Source organism: Neofelis nebulosa, chromosome 8 (assembly GCF_028018385.1).
Source record: "Neofelis nebulosa isolate mNeoNeb1 chromosome 8, mNeoNeb1.pri, whole genome shotgun sequence".
Lineage (NCBI taxonomy): Eukaryota > Metazoa > Chordata > Mammalia > Carnivora > Felidae > Neofelis > Neofelis nebulosa.
Genome location: NC_080789.1, coordinates 141,939,707 through 141,964,373, shown reverse-complemented (window position 1 = coordinate 141,964,373; position 24,667 = coordinate 141,939,707). Strand labels below are relative to the sequence as shown.

The 24,667-nt window shown below is 46.7% G+C and overlaps 1 protein-coding gene across 1 annotated transcript; it reads left to right on the top strand.

Annotated features, from left to right (window-relative positions):
- Window positions 1–67: 67 nt before the first annotated feature.
- Window positions 68–23,542, top strand: GTPBP4 (GTP binding protein 4). The gene is made up of 17 exons (XM_058682045.1): window positions 68–197; window positions 1,855–2,025; window positions 4,568–4,671; window positions 4,751–4,887; window positions 6,686–6,786; window positions 8,303–8,395; window positions 9,425–9,616; window positions 9,698–9,763; window positions 11,732–11,821; window positions 12,569–12,679; window positions 14,313–14,390; window positions 14,704–14,755; window positions 15,139–15,239; window positions 16,634–16,831; window positions 17,885–17,950; window positions 21,859–22,002; window positions 22,889–23,542. Exons 1-17 carry the CDS (start codon window positions 150–152, stop codon window positions 23,039–23,041), a joined length of 1,905 nt encoding a protein of 634 aa, XP_058538028.1. The 5' UTR covers window positions 68–149; the 3' UTR covers window positions 23,042–23,542.
- The last annotated feature ends 1,125 nt before the right edge of the window (window positions 23,543–24,667 follow it).

The window sequence follows — 24,667 nt, the reverse complement described above, 5'->3', positions numbered from 1 at the left end:
GGGCGGGGGAGCCAAGCGGCGAGGAAGCCGTGCAGGGGGTGAGGGCGGGGCCGCAAGGAGATCCCGGAAGTGACGCGAGGCGGAAGTCCCGCCCACTCCGGCGGAAGTCCCTCGCATCTGTCCGCGTTCCCTCGTGTGTGGCGGCTGGCATGGCGCACTACAACTTCAAGAAGATCACGGTGGTGCCGTCCGCCAAGGTAGGCGGCCGCGAGGGCTCATCCGCCCTCGCCTCTCCCTGCCGGGGGACTGGGAGAGCCCGGCCCGTAACTCGGGGATGGGACAGGGGTCGCCTGCTCCGGGCTGCCTCTCCTCCCAGGCCACGTCCTCCCAGATGCGGGCCCTCCGGCGTTAGGGGTTCCCCCAGGCAGCAAGGCTCCTTTTTCAGGCCCCCGGCGTCAGGCGTCAGGGTCCGTCCCCAGGTTCTCAGGCATCAGGGTCCGTCCTCAGGGTTGAAGGTCCGTCCTCAGGCATCAGGGTCCCTTCTCAAGTGTCAGGGTCCGTCCTCAGGGGCCAGGGTCCCTCCTCAGGGGTGAAGGTCCGTCCTCAGGCATCAGGGTCCCTCCTCAGGCGTCAGGGTCCGTCCTCAGGGGCCAGGGTCCTACCTCAGGTCCCAGGGTCCTTCCTCAGGGGCCAGGGTCCTACCTCAGGGGCCAGTGTCCCTCCTCAGGCATCAGGGTCCCTCCTCAGGGTTAAGGTTCTGGCCTCAGGCGTCAGGGTCCGTCCTCAGGGGTGAACGTTCGTCCTCTGATATCAGGGTCCTTCCCCAGAGGTGAGTGTCTATTCCTGGAGTGTCAGGGATCTTCTCCAGACCTTGGGGTCCTTCCTAGAGAGGAGAGGTTCCTCCCCAAGAGGTGGGGCGGGTCAGGGAAAACTTCGTGAAGTAGGTCAGACTTTTGAACTGGCGTCTTACGGATTCCTAGACTCCGCTAATGGAGGGGTTAGGGGAGGTCTCTGGGCTTGATGTCTCTGTTTGCACTGGGTACACGAGCAAGAGTCGTGTCCATTCTCAGTCACTTTCCACATCTAGGTTTACTTATTTAATGTACTTCCAAAGTCAAAGATACGTGGATTGAATTGCAGAATTTTTTCCCTTTAATATTTTTTCTGGTTTATGCTTGAGTTACGTGACTAAAGTTTCAGAGGGTTCTAGGTATTGGAAATACAGGTGAGATTAAGAAAGTGTGGGATGAGGCTCCTTGGGTGGCTCAGTCAGTTGCATGTCCTACTCTTGATTCGGCTCAGGTCACAGTCTCAGTTTGTGGGATAGAGTCCCGCATCAAACTCTGCACTGACCATGTGGGATTCTCTGTCTCCCTCTCTCTCTCTGCTCTTCCCCACTCGCTCGTGTGTCTCCGTGTCTCTTTTTCTCCAAGTAAACATTTTTTTTTTTAAATATGGGATAAAATTTATTTAGGCAGCCATCCGCTAAATGTTTTTTTTTAATTTTTTTTTTCAACTTTTTTTTTTTTAACTTATTTTTGGGACAGAGAGAGACAGAGCATGAACGGGGGAGGGGCAGAGAGAGAGGGAGACACAGAATCGGAAGCAGGCTCCGGGCTCTGAGCCACCAGCCCAGAGCCCGACGCGGGGCTCGAACTCACGGACCGCGAGATCGTGACCTGGCTGAAGTCGGACGTTTAACCGACTGCGCCACCCAGGCGCCCCTGCTAAATGTTTTTTAAAAGCCAAAAACTATGAACGTGAACCAAGTTGGATATAAAAGAGTAAAGATTTAGTTAGGAAAAGTGTTTGTAGTTTAAAATATATGGTATTGTTAATTGTTGGTTTTTGAGGTTTCAGATAAGTGGATAGAAAATAAACATTTTTGGTGTACTGTCTCTTATTTAATTACAGGACTTTATTGACCTGACGTTATCGAAGACTCAACGGAAGACTCCAACAGTTATACATAAACATTACCAAATTCACCGCATTAGACATTTTTACATGAGGAAAGTCAAATTTACTCAACAAAATTACCATGACAGACTCTCACAGATTCTAACAGATTTCCCCAAATTGGATGTAAGTGATTCTGGGGGACACATATGGCAATATCAGTGTGAGCCTTCAGATAATTTATAGCCAGTTTGTGTACTTATCTGACAGATAATGAAGGAAACAAAATTATTCACTGGGCAGACTTTGTGAGTTCATGGCAAAGCTGGGAAAAGAACACAGGTTTTTTTTTTTATTCCTTAGTATTCTTCCTTTCCCCCAAACTAAACTCCATAAGAGGGCCCAAAGCTATCTCCGCCACCTTTTTTTTTTTTTTTTTTTTTTTTTTTTTGGTAACTTCTAGGATTGCAGGCACCAACCCACGCTCTATAAACGCTATGGATTGTGAACCTGGCAGCTCACCAGCCTGTATGGGCTTCCTCTTTCCAAGGCTCCTTTGTGGCCTGAGGTCCACCACTGTTTCATCAGCCAGTGATGGTCAGTTCAGCATTGTCCTCTCTGTTGACTGGTGGGAAGAAATTGCCTGGGGGAGCTGTGACTTCTGCATTCCGCTAAAAGAGTTGAAGTCTTCATTCTCTAGCATAGTAGAGTTTACCTGTTGATTAAGCCGTGGAAAGCCAAGAGCAGACACTGCTCGTGAAATCCCCGTGTAGGAGAGCACTGCTGCAGGGTTATTTGGGGTGGGCTCCACAGTGCAGGGTGAGAGCCTAAAGTGGCCACTGTCCCAAGATAGTCCGTAAAGCTAGGTTAAGCCAGGAGGCAAAAGTTGGTTTATGTGACAAGAGTTTCTTTTATATTTACTTAAGGTGACAGTAGTTTGTTTAAAAAATTACAGATGTGCTTAAAATAAGAGTAGAGATTTCTGCTAGCGGACAGGCGGTTAACTTTACACGTGTCTCCTGGGCATGCTGTAGGTGCTCAGTAGAGGCTCGTTGAATGGGTGGATAGTTTGTTGGGAAAGGGTGGGTACCCTAGAAATTACCTAGAAGGAACCAGAAGAGTAAGATGATTGGAAACTGGTGTGATATTTGGAAACACCTGATCTGGGCAAACAAAATGCTTTGAACTAATTAGCACCAGATTTTTGTGGTTCTTTGTAAGAAGTTTTATCTTTTTCATCCTTGGTATCATTTTTTAATACAATACATTTAAATTGTGAACATTGTATTCCTTTTTTCTTTTCTTTCTTTTTTTTTTTAAACGTTAGCTATCCGAGAATTTTAGAGCAGAAGGTTAGCATAGTTACATTCATGGAATAATTGATATGTCTCAGGTACTTATCTAGGCCCTGGGAACACAGTAGTAATAAGTCCCTGTCCTCATCTAGTGAGGGGAAACGTTGTAAACCTAGAAATCTCTAGAGTTTGTAGCAGAGATCTGAAGGAAACGAGCTGCGGGGCTGCCTGGAGAGAAGCACTGTAGGCACAGAAGCAGCAGGTGCAGAGGCCCCGAGGTACAGAGTGTGAGGTCTCAAACAGGAAGACCCATCAGGGTGTGTGAGAGGGAGGGTACCTGGAGATGAGTCAGAGATGGTGAGTCGGTGAGCCGCCTGGTACAGGGCTCGAGGTCTGTTGTTAGGGAAACCTTCCAAGTTGAGTGTGGGACGTGCCGAGCTTTGACTTCTCTTTTAGAGGATGCGTGGCCTATGGGGTTAGGAGACCACTTGAAGGTTGACGTACCGACGTAAACAGCTGGTGGTGGTTGGAAGAGCTGAACTTGCTCGTAGCATCTTGGGCATCTTGCAGTTGCCATCCATCCAGACGGGGAAGGGGGTGGTTTGGACGCGTTGGTCTGAGATTCTGGTACGGTGTCCGAGCAGAAGTGCGAGTAGTCTGGAGCTCTGTGAGAGGTGTGGCCTGGAGATGTGCAGTGGCACTCAGGAACCCGTCAGTGCCTTTAGATCCACGTGAGGTCACCTAGGAGCTGAACCTGGAGAGAAAAGTGCTCCTAGGACCTCTGATGTTTAGTGTTGGGTGGAAGCATAAGCCAGCGAGGGAGTTTGAGGAGCGGCGAGGGGAGAGAAGAGCCAGACAGTTGGTCCCAGAGGCCAGTTGAATGGAAAGCACCAGGAAGCATGAGTGGTCAGCTGTCTGGTGCTGTGGAACGCTCTGGTAAGATGAAAGGAGTTCGGGGAGGGAGCTGATCTGATGAGCCGCTCTAAAGGACTGGTGGGCACAATTCGGACTACACTGGGTTCAAAGGAAGAAGAGCCAGTACCTCTCTGTGACCTTCCTCAAGAAGGGGAGCAAAGGAACGGAAGGGTTGTGGGTTCAGGGAGCTTCCCAACTGTTAGAGCTGAGGGGGAAATGACAGCGTGTTTGCAGGCCTGGTTTCAGGTGTTGAGTAGGAGGGGCAGGGGGTCTGGTGCACAAATGGAGACCTGCAGATGAGGTAAAGGGGGATCAGTCTGGGGCCCAGGCTAGATGGGCAGGCAGAAGTGACCCCTGAACTCTAAACAGTCCTCAGTCAGGAGAATGGACCGGGGAGGAGATCTGGGGTTTGAAGAGCGTGGAAAAGGTAGGACATACTTCAAAATTATTCTTCAAGAATTATTGACACGTGGGGATGAGAGACCTGTCCCAGAATGACCGCTTTATTTCTGTTTTAGGATATCCATCCATTTTATGCTGATTTGATGAACATTCTCTATGACAAGGACCATTACAAGTTGGCCTTGGGACAAATAAATACTGCCAAAAATTTAGTGGACAAGTAAGGTATCTTTTAATACAGTATCTTTTAAATTATTGCCTGAGGTGAAAAGTATCTTATATCTTTTTATTTCTTTAAGCGTGGCTAAGGATTATGTGCGGCTTATGAAATACGGAGACTCTCTCTACCGCTGCAAGCAGCTGAAGCGAGCCGCCCTCGGCCGGATGTGTACAATCATCAAAAGACAGAAGCAGAGTTTGGAGTATTTGGAACAAGGTACCTCTTTTACGTAAGCAAGGACAGTGTTTAGTGTGTGCTGTTAAGGTACTCGATTCTTGTCAAGAACTTATTTTTCGGGTGCTCTTTTTTGTTTTATTTTAGACCTAACAGGATCAAACCATTCCTTACCCATCCTTTGAGAAACTCTGACAGGCTAGTTATTACTGAAAAAGCAGCTGGTGCTTAAAATGCTTATGAATTACTCGTACAGTTTTTTTAAACGTTTATGTATTTATTTTTGAGAGAGAGAGAGAGAGAGAGAGAGAGACCGTACAATCAGGGGAGGGGCAGAAGAGAAAGACACAGAATCCGAAGCAGGCTCCAGGTTCTGAATCCATGAGCCTTGAGATCATGACCTGAGCTGAAGTCAGAAGCTTAACCGACTGAGCCACCCAGGTGCCCCATAAATTGTTTGTTCTATTAAGAGGACTTGGGGCGCCTGGTGGCCAGTCTGTTAAGCATCCGACTCTTGGTTTCAGCTCAGGTCAGGATCTCACAGTTAGTGGGATTCAGCCTTGTGTTGGGCTCTGTGCTGACAGGGTGGAGCCCTGCTTGGGATTGTCTCCCTCTCTCTCTCTGCCCCTTCCTGCTTGTGCTCTTTCTCTGTCTCAAAAATAAACAAACATTAAAGAATAAATTTAAAAGTAAAGTTTAAAAAAAAATTTTAAGAACTTTTCAATATCTGGGGCGCTTAGGTGGCTCAGTTGATTGAGTATCCGATTTTTGATTTTGGCTCAGGTCATGATCCCAGGGTCGTGGGAACAAGTCCCATGCTGGGCTCTGCACTGAGCATGAAACCTGCTTAAGATTCTGTCTGCCCCTCTCTCACTCACACACATTGTCTCTCTCAAATAAAAGAGGGGCGCCTGGGTGACTCAGTCAATTAAGCATCTGACCCTTGATTTCGGCTCAGGTCATGATCTTGAAGTTCATGAGATTGAGCCCCACATAAGCCTCCATGCTGACAGTGCAGATCCTGCTTGGGATTCTCTTTCTCCCTTTCTCTCTTTCTCTCTTTCTCTCTCTCTCTCTGCCCCTCCCCCACTCATGCATGCATGTATGTGTGTGTGCACGCGCACACACTCGCTCTTAAACTTTAAAAAACTAAATAAAATAAAAGCTTTGCAATATGTGTTAGCATGAAATTGCCACTCCAGCTTTGTTACATGATAGTTTAATTAAAGAGGAAGGTTCTGAATTAAAGTAGTATTTCTAATGAAACAGGTATTTGCCTCTATACATAGATTTTTACACTGAAGTGTTCTCGAGTCCTTTGGGTTTGTTCCCCCTTTCCTGACATCTTACAAATGATTTGCGACAAGCTTGTAGTACTTGACTGCTTTGCCAGTGCTTCCAGCGATCTGTTTTGTTTAGTCTTGAGGGTGGCCTCATGGTGTCACCGCCTTGCAGATGGTGCACCTAGTCGTGGCGTGGAACTAACCCAGTGCCTTGGCAGGAAGTGGTGGCATGCACACTTGCTTCAAAAATGCTTTCCAAATATCCCACTTAGTAAGAGCGGTCTGGGCACCGCTTAGATGTGTGTTTCTGGCCCCACTTTTGACCTATTGAATAGGACTGTGGGTACAGCCAGAGTCGGGAAGTACGCTGCTGTGTGCTATGGTGCCTCTGCAGGCAATCTTTTTTCTATTCATACTTTTTCTGTCGCTCACATTATAAATGTTGGAGTGGGGTTAGTATAACCATGGGTCAGGAGTACAGCTATGTGAAACAGTCAAGCAGAAGTTTGAGTTTTTTAATTGCTCTTAAGAAATCAAGCGCATGTTATTTCCCACAGTGCGTCAGCATCTGTCCCGTCTGCCAACTATTGACCCGAATACGAGGACCCTGCTCCTGTGTGGGTACCCAAATGTTGGCAAGTCCAGCTTCATCAATAAGGTTAGTACGTGTCTGGTGATAACACAAGTGACCGAGGACCCGAGACCCAAGGGCTGCTATGTCCTGCCGTGTGGGCTGGAGGATGGCCAGCCGGTTAGTCTGTCAGCACTGTTGTCGGCTTCAATAGCCGTTTACTTGAAGGGAGGACTGACGCTGTCTGAATCTAGGTTTCGGCTGCTATTTCTGTTCTAGTATGCATTCCATAAGTTTCTAAGGGATTTGAGATGTTAAGTCCGGTTTTGTTAACACAGAGAGCCTTTCCCAGGACGTACTGTCTCAGCCTCATCTGGGGGTGGTAGTGCTGGGGGCGCTGGGGTCTACCGTGGCCGGCTGCACTCGCTGAAGTGGGCTTCCTGAGGCACTATGTGAATGTCACTGGTTGACGTGTCACTGCTCACATCAAGCATTCGGTCCCCGTAATGGGAAGTGGCTGAGTTGCTCTTGATTTGACTGAGTTCATTAACTGGGACTCGAGGGTGCTGTTTATTTAGTAACTTGGTGCTTCAAGACCACTTGGCTGAGTTTGAGGGACTTGAACAGAGTAGAAACCGCATGTAAAATGTCGGTTCATAAATAAGTAGATAAAATAAAATGTCAGTTCACAACCAACAACAGCTCAGGTGCCAGACAACGACAGTTACATATGTGTGGTGCTTGCTGCCAGGAGCACTTCCACTTGAAGCCCATTTGCAGGTTTTTATTTTGTCCCCGAGTTGTGCTGACGTGACAGGCTGAAGCTCTGCGGTGTCTGGGCCGATGTCTCAGATGCTCGTGAGCCAGTGCTGCGGCACTAAGCCACTGGCCACTTGATTAAAATTAAACAACAAGGGGCACCTGGGTGGCGCAGTCGGTTAAGCGTCCGACTTCAGCCAGGTCACGATCTCGCGGTGAGTTCGAGCCCCGCGTCACGCTCTGGGCTGATGGCTCGGAGTCTGGAGCCTGTTTCCGATTCTGTGTCTCCCTCTCTCTATGACCCTCCCCTGTTCATGCTCTGTCTCTCTCTGTCCCAAAAATAAATTAAAAAACGTTGAAAAAAAAATTAAAAAAAAAAATTAAATTAAACAACAAACAGTTCAGTTCCTACGTTGCACTGATCACATCTCAAGAGTTCATGGGGACTTGTGGCTGGTGGGCCCCGCATCAGCAGTGTAGATAGAGCAAGTCTGTCTTCACAGCAAGTTCTGTGGGGCATTAGTGGGGCTGGGGTGGAGCAGAGCAGAAGCTGACAGGTACCCTCCTGGTGCTGGGCCTTCCTCCCCTCCCCGTCCTGTATTTGGACTCTTGTGTCCTGGCCTCGCCTGGTGGCATGAGGAAGTGGAGCTTGTCCGTCTGTCAGCAGCAGCTTCTGACCTCAGGAGTGTAATCATGGGAGCTCTCTCGCTCTCCGTTTGGTTGTTTTGTCTTACTGCCGAGATCATTAGTCTCCATAACGTACAGGTGCCACATTTACCTTCTTTGACCAGGAATAAGGTTTGGAGCTCGTGTGATTGTGGAAGTTTTCGTTGTTTTGTTTCAGGTGACGAGAGCCGATGTGGACGTCCAGCCCTATGCATTCACGACCAAATCCCTGTTTGTGGGGCACATGGACTATAAGTACCTGCGTTGGCAGGTGAGCGTTCCCACCGTCAGACGTGGGGCTCACGTCTGGGTGGTTTTGTGAACGGGGTTTGATTTTGGTGGCCCCTGAAGAACTATAGTCTCTCCCCAGGTCCCAGTACACTTACAGGAAGACTCCGAAGGGGTGGGACAGGTTCTCGGGGTCACCAGGAATGTCCTCATGAAGAAAACTCCCAAGCTTCGCGGCTGCCTGAGTGCAGTGCTTGTTTTTCTGTGAGAACTCGGGAAGCCGCCAGCTGCCAGAGCAGATGGCTACATCACGTTAGCAGTGGTGCTTCTCATGAAACCAGAGTCTCCTTGTCGTTTCTGACCCTGTCCTTAGAAAGGATGTGCATTAGCCACTTAAAAGCATGGGGCAGTTTCCACAGTTGAATTTAATTTTGTAAATGATAAAGTCATTCCTAACACCTGGGAGTGTTTGCCAGTTCTGTTCTCTCTGTCGGGGCACCCAGTAGGCTGACTCAGTAGAGTGTGCGACTCTTGATCTGTAGGTCATGAGTTCTAGCCCCATGTTTGGCATAGAGCATATGTTTAAAAAAAAAGGGGAGGGGACGCCTGGGTGGGTCAGCCAGTTGGGCATCTGACTTCAGCTCAACTCGTGATCTCACAGCTCGTGAGTTCAGGCCCCACGTCGGGCTCTGCGCTGACAGCTCAGAGCCTGGAGCCTGCTTCAGATTGTGTCTCCCTCTTTCTCTGCCCTTCTGCTCGTGCTCTCTCTCTCAAAAATAAACAAACATTAACAAAAATTACTTTAAAAAAAGAGAGAGAGGAGTCCTTTTCTGTAGGTCATTGACTGGTTCTTTAGTGAGCTCTGCAGGGTCGACTCATCCCCCCCTTTTTTGTAATATTTAAAGAATAGGTACTGTTCCGTCATTGCTTTTTTCATTATGTCAGCTGGGAGACCCACGTCTTATTTACTAATATTGAGAGGGCCGGGTTGGGTATGTGAGTCACCTCCAGGATATGCTGGGCAAGAAATTTGTGGGTATATGTGCTTTGAAATAACAGACCTGACGCTTAGGTTGTTGATACTCCCGGGATTTTGGACCACCCTTTGGAGGATCGGAACACCATTGAGATGCAGGCCATCACGGCCCTGGCTCACCTGCGCGCCGCGGTCCTGTACGTGATGGATCTGTCCGAGCAGTGTGGGCACGGGCTGAGGGAGCAGCTGGAGCTGTTCCAGAACATCAAACCTCTCTTCATCAACAAGGTGCGTGTGGGGACGGGTGTTTACCGTTCATAGCCTGTGCCGCGAGGATAATCATTTCATTGTTTTTCTTCCCTGTTCCAGCCTCTTATAGTTGTAGCAAACAAATGTGATGTGAAGCGGATAGCTGAACTTTCTGAAGACGATCAGGTAAACTGAATGTTTTGAGTCTTACGTACTAATTCTAAGTTTATTCGCAGACAACCAAAGCTGAGAAGGAATTTCAGCAATACTAGTAAAGATTTTTATCCCACAGTTGAGATCATTCCCTCAGTGGTTTGTTAGTGGCAAACTACACCTGACACTTTCTGTCCTCTGCTCTTGGAGGCTGTGCAAGTACCTGTGCATTTGGCAGGACGGCGTGTTTAACCCCGGAAAGGTCTTGTGCTTCTTTAGGATGCGACTGTTCTCCGAACTTGGTGCCTGGAGGATGCAAAGCACCTTCAGACGGGCTTTGGCCCTTTGGGTCTCGGCCGGCTGGTTGCCCAGAGCCGTGCTTCCAGAGGAGGTTCCTGGGAAGGGGGGGTCGGGGGGGGGGTGTCACGTGCCTGCCACACACATTTGTGGGGGAAATGAGTTTGGGAGGTAAGCATGGAGTGAATGATGAAGAAGGGGCACCTGTAAACTTGCCAGAACTGTGAGTACATAGTGTTCGCTGTGTTTTCCATGAGGCAGGTAAGGTGGTTAGCCCTCATTTTCCACCCACACTTGGCCCCGCAGCTCTCTGATAGGCACTTTGGGGATAACTGCCTGGAGAAGGTTGGCACTAGTAACAGGTTTTCAGATTCTTGGACGCACCTGGACCTACAGGGCCAATCTGGGAGGCACCCTGCGTGGTGGGTGACACTCGAGTTTTAAGAACCAGTGCGCTAGAGTAATCTTGATGTGGCTGCGTCTCCTGGGGCATGTGCCACCGACCAGCTCTGTGTAGAGGGTCTCTTTCTGGCACCTCTGTCTCATGCTGGCTGGACGTCTTAATACCTGGTGAGAGGGTTTTAAACAGCTGTACCGGTTTAATGGGCACTGCAGCATGTTCATCAAGTTACTAACTAGGTAACCACTGATATCAGAGAATTCACTTGTTTGAAAGGACTCAGATCCCTATTAAGTAATTTCAGTTTTTTAGGTTAATCACTTTGGAAGCTGCAGACAGGGTTTGGGTTGTGACGACCAAAGATTAGGGTGAGTGTTGCACCAGGTGCTCAGGCTTCGGGTTGAAATGTGTCTGGGTTTCACCGTCTGCCGGCCGTGATGGGGTGAGGTCTCCATCCTGGAGTCACTGGTAGCAATTGCTGCATTGCTGGGCTACCAGTCAGTGATGTCATCAGGCAGATTGAAAAATCTGAAAGCCGGTGGGTGGCAGATGCCATTCTGATGTGACTGTTGGGTTAACACTAGGGCGTGGCCTGCAGCCTGCCCTGTGTATGCTGTCCGTGCTCTGACCGTGGGAGCGGCACCATGTGAGGAACATGGTTACGGCTAGCTCAGGTAGAGGCACAGTGGCTTGCATCACGTGCTAGTCGGTGGTGGGGTTAGCTGTCAGACCCTGGTGTTGCCCAGGACCACTGCTGTTTCCAGGAGAGGAGGAAGTCTAACGGGTAAGTGGGAGCCTGTAGTAAAGGTGTTTGACCTTGTTCATGAGCAGCTTACCTGTCACAGGATTGGCCCCCTACGTCTGAATGAGGTGGCCTTGGTGAAGAGCTACGCAAGTGAAGCCCCTCCTTTGGAGTGCAGTGATTATTCATTTTTGTAGTGTTTTCTAAGGAATTCTCTTAGGCTGCAGACTCTATGCATTTTATTTAAAAGTAGTATTGAAAACATCTTAAAAGTTTTGTGTCTTGTTCCTTTTTAGAAGGTAACATCTCACAGAATGTTTCAGAGAGCCTCTGGTTTGCTTTTGTAGTCTGGTTTGATCCTCCCAGTAGTATTTTCTTTGTCACAGAAGAATATGGGGGGGGAGAAATCAACATTTTGGGGAAACGTCCTTTAGAAGAATTTGCAAATGAGCCACGGCCAGGCTAATTCGCATTTCTGATCCCTACATGAAGAGCAGTAAGAGTTGTCTGTAGGGAAGTAGAAATAAATAATGGCTCTCTTGTTTTCCTTCTGTCTCTGCAGAAAATATTTGCAGATTTGCAGGCCGCAGGATTCCCCGTGATTGAGACTAGCACCCTGACGGAGGAAGGGGTTATTCAGGTGAAAACTGAGGTCAGTGCTCCATCCACACCTATACTGCCTTTCTCGTGAGAGGTGTCTGCTGTGGGGAGAGGCTTTCTGTCCAGGTTGGAGAGCGTGTGCGCCACACTGAGCCCTGGTTTCCCCCATCCCGCCCAGTCCAAACGGGGTTTAGAGGGATGATCTGACTCCCTCCCCGGGGGGGTTGAACCTCGTGCACAGCCTGCTGCCCTTCTTGACCTGCCGGGATGTCTGTGCCAGCTGTACTGTGAAACTTGTTCAGAAGCAGGGAAAAAAACCAAAAGAGACATTTCCTGTTAGATTTCACATGCGATTCTGATCATTTTACGTCCTTTTTATTTTTACCTGAAAGGAAAAGAGATGGCAAGGTCTGATGCTGTTGGTTGGCTTGGCGCTGTTGCTCCAGGGCCCAGGGTGGGCCTTGAACCTGGCTAGGGAACACGGCGCGAGGGTGACTGGTGGTGGAGGCAAGCCCAGATGGGACATGGGGTGCTGCCCCAGCCTGGGCCTGGCCTGGGAAGGGAGAGGCCTGCTCCCTCCTGAGCGTGTGGTCTGCCCCCGGGGGGTCACCTGGATCTTGGGGTGATCCCCAAGATAGCACCAGTGGATGTGACTCCTGAGGAAAAGCGCAAAGTGGGACCCAAAGCTTGGAACACAGTCTGCTGGTTATTGCGGAGTCTGGTTCCTCTCCCACACCCCCACCTCCAGCCCGGAAGGTGGGTGCCTTGTGAGTCATGTCCCGTTTTCTCACTTTCCCAGGCTTGTGACAGGCTTCTGGCGCATCGGGTTGAAACCAAAATGAAAGGGAATAAAGTGAATGAGGTGCTGAACAGGCTGCATCTGGCCATGCCAAGCAAGAGAGATGACAAGGTGAGGCTGCCCTTCCAAGGAACTTGGGAGCGAGATGCCTATGCCCTCTGTCCGCACACACCAGCACCTGCCTCATGCAGGGCTCATGGGTGAGGCTCACGGGCGCCGTGTGCACACACACCCACCCCTGTGGGCATCACAGTGGGCTTGAGTTTCTCGTCCAGAGTAACAGTTGTGTCCTGAAGTATAAAAGTGCCAAGGTAAAGCCTGCTGCTCGCTCCACCAGACATAGTTACTGGTAACTGTCTTGATGTTCCCATAAATCTTTCTGGTGTGTGAGCATATTTTTAAAAAAATTTAAACATAAACGTGTATTACATTCTTTAAAATTATTCTGTTTTCTTGCTGTTACAAACAGTGCTCTGTCGCATGTCTTTGTGCATAAGTCTTTTATTTGCAGAGTGAGTTTTCAGTAGGCCATTGAGAATGACATTGTCCCCCAGAAATGCCTTCCTGGGATATGCTGCGCGTCCCCTCATCATTGGCTGCTGTCAGTTTAATCGATGGTTCCTTTAATGATCAGTTCAGGCAAGCATTTTTTTTTAATTTTTGAACAATTTATTTTTGAATAATCTCTACACCCAACATGGGGCTTGAACTCACAACCCTGAGATTAAGAGTTGCAGGCTCCACTGAGCAAGCCAGCCAGGTGCCCTGCCAAGCCTGCATTTTTCATGTACTTATTGGCCTATTAGTTCCTCAGGTCATTTGTCTTTTACTCGTTTAATTTATAATTTTTATCTTAAGGAAATCAGACTCTCATATGTTCTTTTTTAAATAGGCTTCATGCCCAAATTGGGGCCCTTTGTGGGGCTCAACTCACAACCCTGATACCAAGACCTGAGCTGAGGTCAAGAGTCGGGTACTCAACTGACTGAGCCACTCAGGCACCCCCAGACTCTTGTATGTTCTGTGGATTTTTTTTTTTTTTTTTTTTTTTTGTCATTTGCTTTTTGATTTGGGTTTTCTTTCTCAGCTTCAAAGAGATTATATGTTTTTAATATATGCTATGAATATTTAATAATTTTCTAATATATGCTATTAGCTAATATTAATATTTTTTTACGGTAACTAGGTTTTGTGTCCTGCATAGAAAGACCTCCCGTTCATTCCAAAAATATCTTGATAATATTTTTCTCCTATACTTTGTCCTGTACTTAATTATCTTAATTTTACCTGTTTTGAACAGAAGTTTTTGCTCAGTCTTGCATTTGATTTGTTCTTAGGCAGCAGGTGGAAGCAGCCACCCAGCTCTGTTTTTGCCTGGCTAGTCCTTAATCTCAGGACTGAGATTCGAATAATGTATGTTTTTGTTGACTTCTTGTATGGACTTGCTTCGTGTCTAGATTTCTGTTGTCTGCTTTGTTTTTCTCCTGTATCATTTCTTTTGTTCATAATTTTCTCGAGAGTCTTGGTGTTTATTTTTTCTAGATAAACTTTGGATCAGCTGTGGAGTCTTCCTGGTTTCCGTGCCCAGCTGACCCTGCTCCGCCCCCCAGTCTGTTGGTTCTGAGTTGGTCTGGCTTCACCTTGCCCTTGCAGACGGAGAGCGTGCCTCTGGCTTTTCACTCTCATGTTCCTTTTGCATTCAGCAAGGTGTTTCATGTCACTCTTTCTGGTGATGTCTCCTTAGGAAAGGCCCCCTTTCATCCCTGAGGGAGTGGTGGCGCGCAGGAAGAGAATGGACATTGGGGAGCCCAGGAAGAAACGGGTAGGTCTACTTTTGCGGGTGCAGAAGGCCATGTGTGTGCACTGAAGGTGTCCTGGCCTTTACCGTCAGGCTCTGTGACCACAGCTGTGGCTGACAAAGGCCCCTTCCCTCGTGAGTGGGAGGGAGGTGGCTGTGGACACTGCGTGGATGTGAGCCGTAGAGCCAACCGGGAATAGCCGGGCTGCACAGGCATTAGAGGGACGGGCTCTCAGCTTGGAGCAGAGGCTGTCTCCTGGGGCAAGGGGGTGCCTGGCGTTCATGCACCTGGAATGCCGGCAGGAGCTGATGAGAGTTATCTGTTCTTTGGTTTCAGGAACGAGACCTTGAAGTAGAGCTGGGAGACGACTACATCTTGGACCTTCAGAGTAAGGGCCAGCATCCCTGTCGGGACGCTGTGGGAGGGCTTCAGTGCCCTCTTGCCCTGTGGCTGTGCCTTCATCTCTTTCTTAGAGATGAGGCTGTGTGTGGGTGGTTCTGTGGCTTCAGGAGGAGGGTGGTTTGCAGCGTGCATGGTGCAGGTGCTGGGGCCACTGCTGCCTTTGTCCCCCCTGCCCCCGCTCGGCCCGTGGTCCCAAGGTGCTGGGCGACCCAGGAGGTATTTGGAGACCCTCTGCTGTGCTGTTCTGGGGTGTTATGTGCAGGCACTCTGTTGTCTTCATGGAGAGATGTGTGTAAGAACTCATTTTGGGCACGTGGTGCTTGAAGGTATTAAAAACTGCAGTGAACATAACTTTTTTTTCAACCTCAGAGTACTGGGATCTAATGAACTCTTCTGAGAAACACGATAAGATACCCGAGATCTGGGAAGGCCACAATATAGCTGATTACATCGACCCTGACATCATGCAGGTTTGTGTCTCCTGTTGTATTATGTGATTTTTATTACTTCTGTGTCCCTGATCGCACAACCACAGCTGTCTGCCCGGCCGTACGTGCTGCCCTCGTTCCTTATGCACCGTGAGCTTCTCCAGCCGTCACTAACAGCCTCTCCCTCCAAGGCTCTGCTCCCTGTGCGGTTTCGGCCACGGCCGCCTCTGTGGGGCAGGTGCGTTCCGGTGGCCACAAGCCCCTGTCCTCCAACCCAGCCTGTTCTCCTCTCCTGGAGCTTTGCTTAGCCTGTGGTGTCCACGGGTCCTTTCACTTTAAAAACAAAACTTTTCTTCAGCCCTGGGTCCTTCTTTCATTGCTCTGCTGCCTTTCTCTCCTCAGCAAAGCTTTTTGAAAAAACAGTGTTTCCCGTCAACACTCCCTCATTTCCTTCCCGGATGCTGCCCTTGTACCATTTCAGTCTGCGGGTCTCCGAGGAGGAAACCCTACGTGAACCTCCTCATCCCTGTTCCTGTTCCTCCTTCCCTTGAATCTTCTGTACTCTCTGGTGCTTGGTTCTCCTCCTTGCCTGTGTCCGAGCTGTGCACCTGTGCTCTGCTCACGCACGGTCCATGCTCCTGGCTCAGGAGCCAGGTCACAGCCTCCTTCATACTCTACATGTGCCTCCTCGTTGTTGCTCTCTGAGTGATGTCCATTATGAGCCTGTGGGTTCGCAGCCTGCGACTGGCCTTGCCCGTTCCTGCCCACCTCCCTCCCTCCATGCTTTTCACATCAGCCAAGGCATGGCCGCATCTGACTGCAGCATTGCTGTCAGGGTTTCTTTGCTTGGTTATAGAGTGTATTCGTGCGTACATAATTTGTTCATTTATTTTCTAGATTTTATTTTTTTAAGTAATCTGTATACTTAGTGTGGGGCCTGAAGACAGAACCCTGACATCAAGAGTCATGCTCCACCAACTGAGCCTGCCGGGCGCCCTGTAACTTCTTTTTATTTAAACTGTACAGCCAGCGGTGGTGTTGGCTTGTGTTGGCTTGTGTTTGAGGATGGCCTCAGAATGGATAAATGGGATATTGGAGACCTATGTCAGCTCACATAGATGAGTTCTTAGTTCTTCAAGGACGGAGGTTCTGTCCTGGGTCTGTTGGGAGTGCTGGGGAACAAGGGAGGTGTCATGTGCACGTGTCCCCTCGATGTCTGGAGTGAAGAGGAGGAGACAACATAGAAGCGCTCACGGGGTGCCGTGGGCTTAGTGCTGCATGGTCTTCATTTCCTCCCAGATGCCGTTTGCTGGGAGCTGAGTTCTGGGGCATCCTGTGTGGGGCCAGGCGCGGGCGCTCACTGCCCCCGAGAGGCACATGAACGTGGCTACACTCACGAGGTTTTCATTGTTGAGTTTGTTTAATTCCTTTTCAAGAAATTGGAGGAGTTAGAAAAAGAAGAAGAGCTGAGAACGGCGGCAGGCGAATATGACAGCGAATCCGACAGTGAGGACGAGGAGATGGTGGAGATCCGCCAGCTGGCAAAGCAAATTCGGGAAAAAAGGAAGTTGAAAATTCTGCAGTCCAAGGAGAAGAACACACAGGGGCCCAGGATGCCTCGAACCGCTAAGAAGGCAAGTTCTGTGCTTTCAGAGCAGCAGGACCTGTTTCTGCAGCTTTGGATTCTTGCACAGCCCTGCTAAAAGCAGCATGTCAGCCTAGACGTGGCCATGGGATTGCACGTACTTGGTTTGGTGATACGTACTGACTTTTGAGGTTGGTCGAGCCCTGATCTTTTTATTCTGCTGATGGCACCCTTCCTGCTGACATCCAGGCTCAGCATTGTTGGGATCAGCCTCTCTGCAGTTGTGCAGATTGAGGTTGTGATTCGTAATTTGTGACAGTAAAGCCATCATTTAACATGTTCTTATTCTTTAACTTCTTTACTAGTTAGTGCTCCTCTTTGCAATTTACAGAAACCTAACACAGGGCAGCTTAAATCCTCAGGCAACATGTTAGCTCCTGTGACTAGGACAGGGAGAGTCACACTTCAGGCACAAATGGGTCAAATGATGTCAGAATTCTTTTCAGTCTCTGCTCCATCTTTGTAGGTCTCTTTCTCTCCTGCCCCATGCTTTTGTCAGGGCGGCAGGTGAGGCCAGGTCCTGTGGTCACCCTCAAACCACAGGATGTGACAGAAAGCGGGGGGTAAGCTTCCCAAAGACAGGATGATGGTTAGGGCAGATACCTTTCGCATTAGTGTGTCTGAAGTACTCTTTTCACATGATGGCAAATGAGTGGTTCCTGGTAGGCAAGACCTCCATCTGTTTCCCCAGTGCGCTCAGTGGGTTTGGGAGAAGCTGCTGTCGCTGGAGTCTGCATCTTGGGGCATGTCATGTGACCTCAGCGTCAGTGATCCTTGCATGCAGAGCCCCTTGCAGAGTTGTGCAGAATTCAAGGTCGTGAAGTGTATGTCATCTTGCACATAGTCATAGCCTGGGAAATACTGGTTTCCGTGGGCTTCAGTGAACTGTCCAAAAACATGAACATGGGCCCAATTAAAAGATATAATTTCTAAAAGAAATGTATCCTAGATAATTGTAAAAGGTACATTTTCCTGTGAAATTTTTTTTAAGCATCTTATCAAACTAATTTTTCTGAAAACATACCTTTTCCCCTGTGTTCAGGTTCAGCGGAAAGTCTTGGAGAGTGAGATGCGCAGTCTCGGTGTTGACATGGATGACAAAGACAATGTAAGTGCATGCACATGGTCTCAGTCACATACGTACGTGGACATGTACAGCTTTGCCTTAGAAAACTAGACTCTTAGAAACCTGGGGGGTTACAGATGTGATCAAAGAAGAGATACCAACTTTGAGTATGTCTGTTGAGGAGTGTCGCTGGAAGTGGCTGGCTGAGAATGGAACGTGTTTGTCCCACTGCTGTCCATACGCCCCGTGGGACGGCTCAGGACACTCAGCTCAAGGGACTGTGCTGCTAATGCAGGGGTGTCTTCATCATACTCCATTCTTGTTCACCACGTGAGAATTTAAGAATGCCTTGCACACTCCCATCGTTTTGCATTAAAAGCCATCCCTGAGCATGGGACTGCTCCTGGGCATTACGGTGATGTTTCAGTAATAACATCAATGATGTGAGGTGGCCTCTGCACTTTCTTCTTTCTCTCTCTCTCTCTTTTTTTTTTTTTTTTTTAATATTTCATTGTGTATGTATACATCGAATTCTGCTTCAGGTTAATGAAAATACGAAAAATACCAGAAACAAGAAAGAAAGAAATCACTTGTGTTCACAGTGCACAAAAATAATCTAGGTTAACATTCCGTGTGTATCTTTTTATTTAATTTTTTCTGCAGAGGGCTTCAATCTTTGTTTCTTTAAGATGTAGTTATAACCATATTCTGTATATCGTGTCTATATTTCACTGATGTATAAGCAAATTTTTTTGTTTTTTAAAGTTTATTCATTTTGGGAGAGAGTGAATAGGAGAGGGGCAAAGAGGGAAAGTCCCACGCAGGCTCCATGCGACAGAGCTTGAGCTCAAAACTGTGAGATCATGATCTGAGCTGAAATCAAGAGTTGGACGCTTAACCAACTGAGCCACCCAGGCGCCCCAAGCGTTTTTTATTTTGGGGTAATTTTTCACATTTTTTTGAGTAAAAAATTTTAGTGTCTTTTAGACCTCAGTTTGGTTGCTGTTCAGAAATTCATTTGCTGTTTATATGCTAACTAATTTGGATGTAAATTAAAAAAAAAAAAAGAATTTATTCACTGTTATAATTGAAAATAATAATAATCTTCAAAGTTATAGAACTCAAAAAAAAAAGCATTAAGTACTGATTCAAAAGACAGTTACTACAAAATACCTGAGACTTTTCTGTAAATGATTTATAAAATCCAGAAAATTTGGAACAAATATTTGAGAAAATTTTCAACTTACGTTGTTATAAAAGGAAGAATTTTCAACTTATGTTGTATAAAAGGAAGAATTTAATAATCCTATTATATATAAGGTATTTTTCTAAATGACATACATATTGAAAGATGTATCTATGAAAAAATAGAATTTTAACTATGGTTGCATCTGAGGTCTTATCTCAGTTGTGAAGATCATATCTCAAATGAAATAATCATCAACTCTTGTGAAATTTTACATGATGGTAATGAACTTAATATTAGTTTATCCACATAGATTCCCACTTTTACTTTTAAAAGTCTTAGGGCAAGCTTTATTTTAAAATTTAACTTGCCAAGAAATTTCAACAGAGTCAACTTTGAGAGCAAAGTATATTCCAGAATAGGTTGATAACATACTAATAGCTGAATGATAGATTTGGAATAGTCCGAAGGGAAAAAGCAAAAGGTACAGGATATTTTACAATGTAGAAAATAGGAAAGACAATTCTTCAGTTTTCATAAAACCATTTATTTGGCATTACTGTAAATTCAACTCAAGCCACTGAGTTTAATTCAAAGAGCCAGTACATGAATTTCTCATTGTTTGAAGTTGACATTCCATCTAAATGACACTATTTACTACTAGTAAAATCTGAGTCTCCAATTTTTTTTTCCAATTTTATATGACATAGTCTTGTCCATCCCAATTATGAAAAATATGCAGGGAAATATTTTAAATGGTCTCATTTCTGTGTTCAAAAATCTATCATTATACTTCAGTAATCTTACATATTGCCAATTTTCATCTCCACAAACAAAACAAAAAACAAAAACATAGTGGAGAAAAAAACTACTAAGAAGAAGGAATATACTACACATAAGTAAATGAATAAATATCTAAGCTTATATTTAGCATGTCATTTTGCCTCTGGGGAACATGAGAGAGTTTGCGTGTTAGGAGGTTACTGTTTGTTTATCCAGCCACTAGTCATGAAATCTCTAGCATTTGAAAACTGGTGAGATTTTCAGTTGCATACATAACACTGTGAATAATCATCACATACCAATTCATTCTGTTTGGCTCACTGAGCATTTTGAGTGATGTCCCTGATGTGTCCTCCACCTCTAGCACATAGACTATGTGGGCCCATTTCCCTCCAACCTCCCTTGTCCACTCTTTTTAATGCTGTTTAATCTTAAAATAATTCTGATTTTTTAAATTAAGTTTACTAAATTCTAGGTGTACACTTAATATTTAGCTTCAATATTGTCAAATGATTTTTCCAGAATAAAATACTAAATCTGATTTTTAAAAAATTCATTTGCTGTTAACTCAGAATATACGGTGATGTGTAAGAAATACACAATAAATTGGAATTAGTGTCTGGTAAGAATACAAATTGGAATAGAATGTCAGAGAACAAAACATAAGCTTATTTTTTATATTTTTTACTTGAACTTTGATTTTGGTGACTGAAGTCTTCATGGAGCATCTTAGGTTCTGTTTAGCGACCAGATACATGAGGGTTTGTTGAGTCAGCACAAGACGGGCTTAGGTTGTAAATAGTTCAGACCTGTTTTCCTGGGAGCCCAGAGACTAGAAGGGGTTTCAGATAACTATTGGAATTCTGGTCTTTTTTTTTGATGAACTATGCTGGAGCATATTCATTTTTGTCTGAAATAACTTTTTCATATTCTGGATTATTCTTTCAAAACATTCCTAGAATTGGAATAAGCAAAATCAAAAGAAAATTGTTTTACAGCTCCTTTCCAAAGGGGTTAGACTAATTTGGATTTTAATTAGCAACGTTTGAGACTACACTGCTAGCCTGAAGCATTATTTTATTTTATTTTATTTTTTAAATGTTTTATTTATTTTTGAGACAGAGCATGAACGGGGGAGGGGCAGAGAGAGAGGGAGACACAGAATCGGAAGCAGGCTCCAGGCTCCGAGCCATCAGCCCAGAGCCCGACGCGGGGCTCAAACCCATGGACTGCGAGATCGTGACCTGAGCCGAAGTCGGCCGCTCAACCGACTGAGCCACCCAGGCGCCCCTGAAGCGTTATTTTAATGAACATCTGTTAGCGTCTGATTTCTGACCGTTTGTGCAGGCTAACTGCCTGCGCTCCTGTCCAGGTGTTTTGTTGTTCTTTGGGGACAGGACATGGGTGAGTGAGGCGCCCACCAGCGCGAGCACAGCGGCCTCTCCCAGGGGCAGGCTTTGCTTCGCCTCAGCGCCGAGCTTCCTGAGGGCTGTCCCTGTGTTCAGGTAGCCCCAAAGCTGGAGAGAGAGGACACACTACAGCGAAAATAGCAGTTAGGATGCTAGTTTTACCACCTAGGGGAACGGCCAGCGTTAGGTAAACGGCTTCTAATGGAGTTACAGTTGCTTGTAACATAAAGCAGCCGTGTTAAGTGAAAAAGTACGTTTGACGAATAATGTGAAGTTAACTCTGTGTATGTGTGTGTGTATTTTTTTTTTTTTAATGAGTAGCAGGCAAAAGTTCATTAGAGCATAAGAGAAGATCAGAAAGGAAGAATAGTATGAAATCTCTTTGCAGAGAGGGGACATTTGAAAGTGAGTGCCCCAACTATGTATAATTTTAAAGAGCTTTAGTTTATTTACTAATGTCATTAAGAACTCCTGAGTGTTCTGTCTCCTTGTTGGTGTGATTTCGTCTGTCACCAAGCCTGGGAACCGGGCTGGGGTCAGGCAGCACTGAATTTGCTGTTTATGCTTTCCAGGCCCATTATGCAGTCCAGGCCAGAAGGTCCCGGAGCGTTACAAGGAAGAGAAAACGAGATGACTCTGTTCCACCCACATCAGTAACCCGGAGCCGCAGCTGCTCTCGGACTCCACGGGATGTCTCCGGCCTTCGGGACGTCAAGGTTAGTCCCCTGTGATATGCAATAAAAAATGGTGGTCTCTATTGTTGATGACTCCAGGGCTCAGGGCACATACCCGCAGCTACTGTTTAGAAGGTGGGGACCGTAGGTGGGTGCTTGTGCCCCTGAGAGACAAGCTGGGTGTTCTGGACCCTTCCCTAGGTGCACCATTCCTTACTGCTGTCCTTTCTCAGGGGTAGACAGAAGCATGGTGTCATAGGGCACCAGGTGGTCTGAGCCGCAGGCCAGCCATGCAGAAACAAGCTAGGAAACAGTGCTTACTCAGCACCTGGAGTCCCAAGCCCCCACCTTACAACCAGACCCTGCAGGGATCCAGCCCAGAAAGAGCTGTTTGGGTCAGTCTTTTAGGAAAGACATTTTGGATGTACACGGTCTCTTTTGCTGAAACTATTTAAATTAAATGAACACAAAAATTGTTAGTTTCAGCATTTTGAAAATTCAGGTATGAGAGAAAGTCTGTATATAAACTGGCCAACAGTCTACTTGATGGAAACTTGGGATTTCCTTTCCACCATGCCTTTTCCTTCTAGAAATCTGGATTTTAATACTGGCATTATCATTTGTCCGATGTGAGTATAGTTTCGTGAGCTGGTTCTCTGTTTTCTCGTGTGTCCCTAAGAGGGAGTTACAGCAGATGTCCCCTAATCTTCCAGGTTCTTCTAGGCACAGAGCTTGTCTAGAAATAACATTCATTCCCATCTTCATTCTCATTGTGCAGACAGTTGACTTCCTGCAGACACGGTGGGTCACAGGGGGACTTGCCATCACTTCTCACAGAGTAGATCTGGACACTTAAGACCTGCTCTTAACTGGTAATGAAAAAGCACACAGACACTCAGCAGCTAACGTGTGTCCTTTTGCTTTCCAGATGGTGAAGAAAGCCAAGACTATGATGAAAAATGCTCAGAAGAAGATGAACCGCCTGGGAAAGAAAGGAGAAGCAGACAGACATGTGTTTGATATGAAGCCCAAGCACTTACTCTCCGGAAAGAGGAAAGCCGGAAAAAAGGACAGGAGGTAGAGTCCTCTGCGGCTGAGATGGTTTGGCTAGACTGTTAGTTTCCTGGTCTGGTCCAGTTTCACGAAACGGGAGTCCTGGCTATAAACTGAAAATTGCGATGACGGGCTTGTTGCTTTGCTGTATGTTGGGGTGTGCAGGTGTGGGAGACGTTTGTCACCGCAATGATGGTAAAGTACCTTGAGCCAACTGTGGTTTCTGCATTTGTTGGGGTTCCGATTGCTTCAGGTCTGCAAAACTGGAAAGATTGATTGATGCAATTTTTGTTTTGATGGAGAAGAATCTTACTTTCTTCTGCAAGAGGGAACTTTGGTTTGTGTATGTGTATAGTCTCGCAAAGAAAGCATCTCCTTGCAGACGTGGGCAGAAGGTTGGCGGCCCTGCCCTGCAAATGTAAGAGTGAATGCCAGTGCTAGATTATTTTCTAGTTTTTTTGTACAACGTGTGCATCGTTGCAATCTGTTTTCAATTAGTTTATCTAAAATAAACTTCTGAAAGAAAGTGGTTTTGGTTGATTTAGGGTTTTTTTTTGTTTTTTTGTTTTTGTTTTTTGGGTTTTTTTGTTTTTGTTTTTTTTTAGTTACAAATCACTGTCAATTTGGCCAAATGAAAAGGGAGAAAAATTCTTTCGTTTTTCAAAACAAAACACTTTTTGTGGGGTAAAATGTTGCCTCAGGCACTGTAGCAATTGAGCTGGGCATCCCCTGCTGGGGGAACCCGGAACTGCATATGTTCAGAGAAGCAGACACCCTAACACTCCCGCAGAATCCCCTCCTGGGCTCTGTTTTCAGTTACTCTGAGTGGAATTTGTGCCGTATGTGTCAGCTCAGAACCCCCACAGACAGTGCGATGTGGGAAGTTAGTGTGTCAGAGTATTAAGTGCTTAAAACATTTCTTGACCTTAAAACAGTGCTGTTGTCACCACTTCCCACATAGTCTCAGGGAGCGCGCCTCCCAGGGCAGAGCACTTGGTGACTGTGTGGTGTGGGACGGGCTTCTGTCTTCCGTAATGTGATGACATTTTCTTCTTACAGCACAGGTGTGTCTAAGAGCTGCTGCATTTTGGGGATACAAAGTAAGGTTTTCGTGTTACGTGTGCTAAAAAGATTCGTTAAGATCTCATTAGGAGAAACAAACGCATGTGCTGTTGGGGAGACCCCAGGAGCCCATCTCTTCGCAGGGGTGCAGAGAATCTGCCTGTGGTAACTGTTCTGGAAGTCAAGTCTTTCTGGAGGCTCATGTCTTGCAGGGAAGAACTAGGCTGGGAAATCCGTTAATTTTGGTCCGTTTTAGCCCTTATGTCTTAATGTTCACATATCCCCCACCCCAGCCCTGTGGTAGTCACTGTGGCTGCTTGTGGGTGTTGAAGTGGGTGCTAGGAACCTTGTCCCCTACAGATTGGGGTTCTAGGTTTAGACTGTGGATTGCTGCATTTGGTGGCGGAGGTGTAGACAGGGACAGACTCCCATTCTTATAGTCCCATCCCCTGAATCTGCTTCAGGGAGTTTAAAAGGCCAGTTTTTTATTTCTTTTTCTTTTGTATTTGTCCTGCTGTACTTCTTTTGTGGATCAAACATTTAAGGATTAGGACTTAGAAGATCAAATGCATGTTCAAGGGAATTTGGAACA